Here is an 8150-nt window from a genome sequence, read left to right as displayed (position 1 = left end):
GTCGGATCAAGTATACCGAACCGCCGCCAAGACCTCCCACAGTGTACATCCATCTTAGACCAACATTTTCAGCATCGAGGCCTTCACCGTTTGGATATGACGTTCCGCCAATCCATTCGACTGTGGAAATTCCGGGCTAGACGTGACATGACGAACTCCACGCGACTCACAGAAACGGTTAAACTCGATGTTTGCGAACTGGGTACAATTATCCGACATGAGTTCTTCCGGGGCTCCGAAATCCGCAAAGAAGCAATCCATGGCCTCAATAGTGGCCGCTGAAGTCAAGGATTGAAGTTTGGCAACACAAGCCACTTGCTATAGCCATCCACCAACAACAAATAATGTACACCGGCAAACTGAAAAAGATCTGCCGATACTAACTGAAACGGATGGACCGGTATTCGCGACGGCAAGATCGGCAACACTGGATTTTTGTGCCGATTTTCTTGGCAAGTGCCACAGCTGGCGACGACGTTCCGTATCTGGTCATCACACCCCGGCCAGTATACCGATGATTTTGCACGACGAATGCACTTGACTTCGCCAAAGTGGCCATAATGAATTCCGTCCATAGCCTCCCGTCGAAGTGACACCGGAACCACCAACCGTTCTCCATACAACACTAAGCCGTCCGCTTCACTCAGATGATGGCGCACATTCCAATATGGTTTGCCGGCAATGGGCAATGCGTTTTCTTTTCCGGCCAGCCGGACACCAGCAACTCTTTAACTAGAACTAATGACGGATCCGCGTCCGTCGCTTGCGCATACTTGGACCGGGTATCACGCAAAGGGATAATTTGATCCAGCAAAGCGTGGACTTGTTCCTGGCAGCGTTGCGTCTCATCATCCTCAAATTGTGCTGGCAAATGGGCCCTGCTCAACGTGTCGGCTATAAAGAGCTCTCTTCCAGGTTTGTAGACGACACGAAAATCAAATCTTTGCAGCTGCATCCGCATCCGCTGGATACGGGGTGTACATTCAGCAACGGGCTTGTCGATAAGCCCCACCAGGGGTTTATGGTCAGACTCCACAGTAGCCTGCTGGCCATACACGTACTGTTTGAAACGCATCAATCCAAACTGAACGGCCAACAACTCTTTTTCGATTTGGCAGTATCGGCGTTGGGTAGGAGTTAAAGACGTTGACGTGTAGGCCACCGGCTGGCCATCTTGAAGCAAAACAGCTCCTATGCCAGTAGGTGATGCGTCGACCGACAGAACCACCGGCAGCTGCAAATCAAAGCGGCGTAGCGTCGGCAGTGACGCCATTGCGTCTTTTAACTTGGCCATGGCCTCTCTCTGTGGCTCCTCCCACACCCACGCCGACGATTCCTTTAGCAAATCACGAAGGGGCTGGGTGATAGCAGCCAAATTTTTACAGAATTTATCCAGGTAGGTCACCATTCCCAGTAGTCGAACGAGATCAGCTTTTCCAGTGGGCTCAGGCATATAAACTATCGCCTCCACTTTAGCGGGATCCACTTTAACAACACCTTCCCCGATGATATTACCAAGCCATGGCAACTCCTTCATGAAGAATCGGCACTACTTCAATTGAAGTTTCAGGCCATGCTGTCTACACCATTCCAGAACTTTGCGCAGATTGTCGTCCAGCTCCTCCTTGGTTTCTCTCGTCCCTAGGAAAACATCAAAGTATATAATCACTCCCTGAAGATCACCAAACAGCTCATCCATGGTTTGTAAGTAGACCTCCGGGGCTGATTTTAACCCAAACGGCAGGCGTAAGAAGCGATAGCGACCGCGAGGTATCGCCATAGTACAGAGGAACGACGACGCTGTTGACAAAGGGATTTGGTAAAACCCTGACGCCGCATCCAAACTGCAGAAGAATTTAGCCTTACCAATTTTGGCAAACAGCTGTTCCACGGTGGGTACTGTAAAATGCTGCCGCTGTATTGCCTTATTGAGTTCGGACCGATCGAAGCAGATCCGAATATCCCCATCTGGTTTGCTGGCCACCAACATTCGGCTGACCCATTCAGTTGGCTCTGTAACCGGAACAAGGATCTCTTCAGCCACCATCTGATCCAGCTTGCGGTATACCGGCTCCTCCAGCCGAAACGGAAGTCTGCCTGCCGCAGATACTACAGGATCGACATAGTTAGTACCTGTACCGAACTTAATGGTGTGTTCCACCGGCAATTTACCCAGTCCAGTAAAGACGTCCACGAACTCCTTTACGATTGGTGGCACCGATGGATCCGGCTCTGCAGTGACGGCATGAACCCGCCTAATCAAATCCAGTTTTTTACAAGACGGAAGCCCCAAAATAGTGGGTTGACCGGGTTCGTCAACCACAACAAAGTCAACCACGTGAACGGCACCGTTGATAACCACCTTCGCAGTATGAACGCCAAGAACAGTCAAGTGCCCATTTTTCGCCCCATAGCGCCGCAAGCGAGGTCCAGGCCGGAGACGGCGTCGTTGCACCGGCAGTCAACGAAAAACCTCCTGCGGCATTACATTGTATGAGGCTCCTGAATCCAGCTTCGCCGTAACTTTCACGTCATCCACCGTAAGATTTTTGCTCCACTCGCTGTCTCCAGGTGCAGAATACTGCTCATGACGTAGCTCATGGGTCACATAATCCTCCAATTATCGTGCACCTACCCCGTCACCAACCTCACTTTCCACAGAGTTGAGTTGCATGTGTGTGCCACGGCGTGCTGGTTGATCCTTGAAACCGGTTGAAAGTGCGTTGGCTGGAAAACGGGACTCCGATCGTTACTGAGGATTTGGACACCTCTTCGCATAATGCCCATTTTTTCCGCAGGCAAAGCACGTAATATGAGCAGCAGAACAACGGCCAGCTACGTGTCGGCGTCCACAACCTGAGCATTCAACGAACGACTGTCCGGTACCACCTTGTGGGCTTGGACCTCTGTGGTGTGCTCCAGCACCACCCGATCCTTTTTTGTGGCTCTTTTCCGTTAGCCTGTTTACGGAATCATCCAGCCGACGAGTAGGTAAGTCAGTAGACATCTGCGACAGCTGAGCGCGTGAGGCCTCACACGACCTCACTATGTCACACGCCTTGGCCAAGGTCAGCGTTTTCTCAAACAGAAGTTTTTCTCGTGTTTGTGAGTCAGCCACTCCCAGTACTACTTGATCACGCAGCACCGACTCCACCGACGCACCATAATTACAGCCCTTCGCCATTCCACGGAGACAAACGATCCAAGAGTCAAACGACTCCCCTGGAAGTTGGTGTCGACGGAGGAATTTGAACCGTTCGAAGACTTCGCTTTTCAGCGGTTCAAAGTGATCACCAAACTTGTCCAGCACCGGCTTAATTTTCTTAGCATCACCAGCTGATGTAAACACAAACGTATCGAATATTTTGAGGCCTTCAACCCCGAGTAGTGTGATCAGCACTCCCACTATCACCTCTTCATCCGTCTCATCCTTACGTGTGGCTAAACTAAAGTACTCAAACTGTCGGCGCCACATTTTCCACTCAGAGGCCAGATCACTCGATGAGAAATTAAACAGTTCTGGTGCCCGCAACGACGTCGCCATGATAATAATATGGAACGTCTGTCACCAACAACTTGAGACACTCAACTAGTTCACGAATTTAACTACTTTTCGTCACGGATGCCGCAGATATACACAGATACAGTACGTTAGACCACCACGTGTCCCACGTCACAGGACGCAACAGTAACGAGCTCTACAGGCCACACTTAGTGTCATCAATAGTAAGTCTCCCAAAACTAAGCACAGCAATCTTCCACTCAACTCAATGGAAGCCACAGACGAATAAAAATATAATCAACAGCAGAAAAAAAAATCTTACCCCACACAAAACAGGAATAGTTCATTCCACACTTCTGACACCATGTTGTAGTCTTTGTAGCTCAGTCTTGACTGCTTGTATTTCCCCTCTCTGCGTTCGGCTTCGCCTCTAGCTGGCCGAGGCCATCTAGCGCTAAGCTCTACAACAGGGTTCACACTTTTTACATTGTTACATATGACTATATAAACCAATTTTACATTTTACAGTTTTGACACTTGGCATTTTTTTTTACATTGGACAATTTTACAGTTTATACATCATTTTACTCTTTTATACAGGTTTGACTACTTACATTACAATTTTACCTTTTTTTTTTAACCAGATTTGACTATTTACATTAAATTCGACCTCGATTTTTACTCAGATGACCCAATTTTTTCACTTTCTACGTAAACGTCCTGCTCTTTGGCCGTAGCCATAACACAGAGCTTAGTCACTGGACGAATACAGGGGTTTTTGTGGTTGCTGATTTGCACTTTTACCACTCGTACAACGTTATTTGACTCACTGGGGAGAACCTCTATTACTTTCCCCAACGGCCACTGTCCACGTAGAGAATTCGGCTCAATGACGAGTACTAGGTCTCCGACGGTAACGTTTGGCCGATTTTCCGGTCATTTCCTCCTTTCCGTCAGGTGTGGAACGTATTCACGAAGCCATCTGTTCCAAAAATGTTGTATGATGGCCTGGCTTTGGAGGAATTATTTTGCTGTGACGTCCATGTTCTCAGCATCTCCTAACTTTAGCGGCACGTAGGAAAGGGCTCCTCCATGAAGAAAGTGATTCGGCGTTAACGGGTCGGGATCTTCTGGATCCATGCTGAGGTGGGTTAGTGGCCGAGCGTTCAAAAGGGCTGCTACTTCTGCGATCACCGTTCTTAGGACTCGGTCGGTGACTAAACGATTTCCGACGCTGACCTTCATGGCTCGCTTGCACGATTGCACGAGCCTTTCCCAAACTCAACCGAAATGGGGTCCGTGAGGAGGAGAGAAATGCCACTCTATTTGTTGGAATGCCATCTTCGACTGCAACTCCTGGTGTTGTTTGACTAACTCCGTTAGAGCTTGTCGGAGTTCTTGTTCCCCAGCGACGAGATTAGTTCTGTTGTCACTGTAAAAAACGTTCGGCTTTCCACGTAAACTCACGAACCGAATGAAACATAGCATGAATTCTTCGAGACTGAGGCCGTCGGAGACTTCCAAGTGAACGGCTCTAGTTGTTAGGCACGTAAACAGGCATACCCAACGTTTCTCGTGTCTACATCCTCTTCCACCGACTCGTTAGAGGGCTGAAGTAATCGATTCCCGTATATGCGAAAGGTGGAAGATAGGGAGTAAGCCTGTGAACTGGTAACGATGCCATGAGTGGCGGAATGGGTTTCGATGATCTCCGCTTGCAAGGCCAGCAGGTGTTGACAACCGATTTGATGACGTTACGTCCAGAGATTATCCAGTAACGTGAACGTAAATCCACCAGCAATCTTTCAGATTTAATGTGGAGATTCCGTGTGTGATGATCCCATACAATCCGCTGCGTCAGGAGTTGATCGGCTGGAAGCAGGATGGGATGCTTTGTGAAATAATCAACTGGAGCCTGACGTATACGTCCGCCTACACGTAGCTGTCCTGTTTCATCAAGGAAAGGGCTAAACGTGCGTAGTTTTGACTTCAGAGGAAACTCCAAACTCTTTTTCAAGGCGTAGATTTCTTCCGTAAATGCCAGTCCTTGGGTACGTTTGACACAGAGCGTGAGGGCCGTCACCATTTCTTCGGCCGTCAACTCCCCCACGGTTGGCTTGTAAATTCCCATCTTAGCTCTGGCGTTGGTCGCGAACCTTCTGCACCAAGCGATAACTCTTTGGATCTTGAGTAAGCTGGAATACCTCTTTACACAGTCATCAATCGGGTGATTTTTGTCTTCCGTTTTGACTGTGAAGACTCGAATTACGTTAACGTCCGTTTCTTCCGGCTCTGCGATCTCTTCCCAAATATCCCACTCCGACGAATCGAGTTTCAGGAACGATGGACCCTCGTGGAATTTCACCAACTCGTCGACGTTCTTCGGGTCAATGCCACGACTACACAGGTCCGCTGGATTGTTAATTCCGGAAACGTGACGCCATTGTCTTCGATTCGTGTTCCGGAGGATCCTGCCGGATGCCGGAAACATCTTGGTACTGTTAACAACTCCAGGTTATCCAGATGCTCGTACCAGTAGTGAAAGCGTTGGCCTAATTCTTCGGGGATAGGGTCGTCCCAGCCGATCCTTTTCTCGTACGTCCATATATCTTGCAGAAGTGACTTCATTAAGAAAACAACAGAAGCGACGAGTCCCAACGGGTCGTAGACCGTGGAGATTATACTGAGGAAATTCCTTTTGGTGAGAGCGTCATGGCTAGGCTGCTTCCGTATTTTGAACGTCAGCATATCCGTTTCTTCGTTCCACATCACTCCAAGTGTTCGCTCGATGGGCAACTTCTCCAAATCAAGGTCCAGTGTTGGTGAAGCCAAACCGAACTCACGTAAGCCGATATAACCTTCCTTGATGAGGACATCAACTTCGTTAGATTAAAACCGTCTAGTTGTAAAAGCTTCTTCATCTGGCGGGCCTGTTTTACTTCCCCGTCTTCGGAATCGAAGGAATCGAAGTAGTTGTCAACGTAAAAATTTCTTCAAACGCTCTCTGCTGCCTCCGGATACTGGTCGCGATGATCGTCTGCAGTCCGCTTTAGGGCGAAGATGCAGGTCGTTGGTGAAGATACCGATCCAAAGACGTGGACTGTCATTTGGTACGTTAACGGTGCCTGATTACTGCCAGGTGTTCGAGAGACAAACCGATAGGCCACCTGGTCTTCTACTGGGACCTTCACTTGGTGAAACATCTTCTCGATATCTACGCCAACTAGTACCAGGTTCCTTCGGAAGCGTAGTAGGACACCGAGTAGGCTATCGAGAAGATTGGGTCCATGTAACATGTTCTGGTTGATCGACGTTCCTCCATACTCGGCGGCTCCGTCGAATACAACTCGAACTTTGGTCGTAGAGCTGGATGGGCTTACGACGCCGTGGTGCGGTAAATGCAACGTTCTACTTGACTCCTTCCGCAACTCTTTGGTCGTGAGGAGTCTAGCGTGATCCAGGCCGATGTACTCCTTAACAACTGCATCATACTTCTGGGCGAAGTCTACATCTCGTTGAAATCGCCTCTCCAGAGAATAAAGTCTCTTCAATGCAGTTGCCCGATTGTCCGGAAGGTTTACGTTGTCGGTTTTGCACATAAGGCCGACTTGATATCGGTTACCAACATTATTCACTGTTGACTCGAGGATACGTAGATCATCTTCGGAGAGAACAGGCTGCTCCATGTCTACGTCTTTCGCCTCCAGCTGCCAGAATTTCTTGACTAACTCGTTGAGGTCTTCGGGACGTTCCTCTGCTACTATATGGGCGATGAACGGACGCTTATCTTGTGGCGGGCCCGTTTGACCACCCAGGCATCAACCAAACGGTGTTTTGAAGGCGATAGGCCCAATTGTTCCAGCCGGCGGCTTTACAGAATCTACGTGATCGTGGGCGTCTGCTACATCAATTCCAATTAATACTCCAACGTCTTCGGGTTGTATGTTCGGGACATCAAGACCGCGTAGGTGTGTCCAGGACTCCATTTGATGAGGGTTGATTGGAGGGTTCGGCGTCACCTTCAAATTGTCGACGGCGTAGGCGTGTTTAACTTCAATCCGGCTTGTTCCGTCGACGGACGAGAGGGAGAAATCCACAACGGCAGCTTGGACGTTTGATGTGGCTCCATCATAAGAGACAACGTTGATGCTTTTATGCTGATTAACGAGTCCCAACCTTTTTACTAAATCTTTCCTGATCAGTGTGGTGTCACTTCCAGTATCCAGGAATCCGAAAGTGTCGACCCATCTTGTACCGACGCTAATACGAACGGGTACAATCTTGAAACGTATACGTCGCTTTACCGGTTCCTTCTGGGTTAGTGTCCCAAGGAATGCAGCCGATGTAGACGCTGATGGAGACGTTGGATCTGATAGTTTCCTCTGTGGGATGAACTCAGATTCGTGAAGCAATGGATTGTGTCTTGATCCAGTGCATCGACCCATGGTACATTTGATGTCCCTGGGACACTCCTTGAGTTCATGTTTGCCGGTTAGGCATAGTAGACACCTTCCGGACTTAAATACGACTTCAGCCCTTTTCGTGGGCGTGAAAGACATAAACAGGCTACAGCTGACCAAGTTGTGAGCCCTGCCGTTACAAGCTAGGCACCTGCATTGGTCAGTCTTTTCGGCCGCTTTCTCCTCCG

At 49.0% G+C, this 8150-nt stretch overlaps 1 protein-coding gene across 1 annotated transcript; it reads right to left on the bottom strand.

Annotated features, from left to right (window-relative positions):
• Positions 1 to 1549: 1549 nt before the first annotated feature.
• LOC123477448 lies at positions 1550 to 3544 on the bottom strand. The gene is made up of 4 exons (XM_045180789.1): positions 2857 to 3544; positions 2636 to 2727; positions 2474 to 2581; positions 1550 to 2362 (listed from the first exon to the last, which is right to left on the bottom strand). The coding sequence occupies exons 1-4, from the start codon at positions 3542 to 3544 to the stop codon at positions 1550 to 1552; spliced, it is 1701 nt and encodes a 566-aa protein (XP_045036724.1).
• Between the last annotated feature and the right edge of the window lie 4606 nt (positions 3545 to 8150).

The sequence above is a fragment of the Daphnia magna genome, unplaced genomic scaffold, assembly GCF_020631705.1.
Source record: "Daphnia magna isolate NIES unplaced genomic scaffold, ASM2063170v1.1 Dm_contigs021, whole genome shotgun sequence".
In the NCBI taxonomy this organism is placed as follows: domain Eukaryota; kingdom Metazoa; phylum Arthropoda; class Branchiopoda; order Diplostraca; family Daphniidae; genus Daphnia; species Daphnia magna.
The sequence above is the reverse complement of the archived record's forward strand: the minus strand, read 5'-3'. Positions and strand labels throughout refer to the sequence as shown.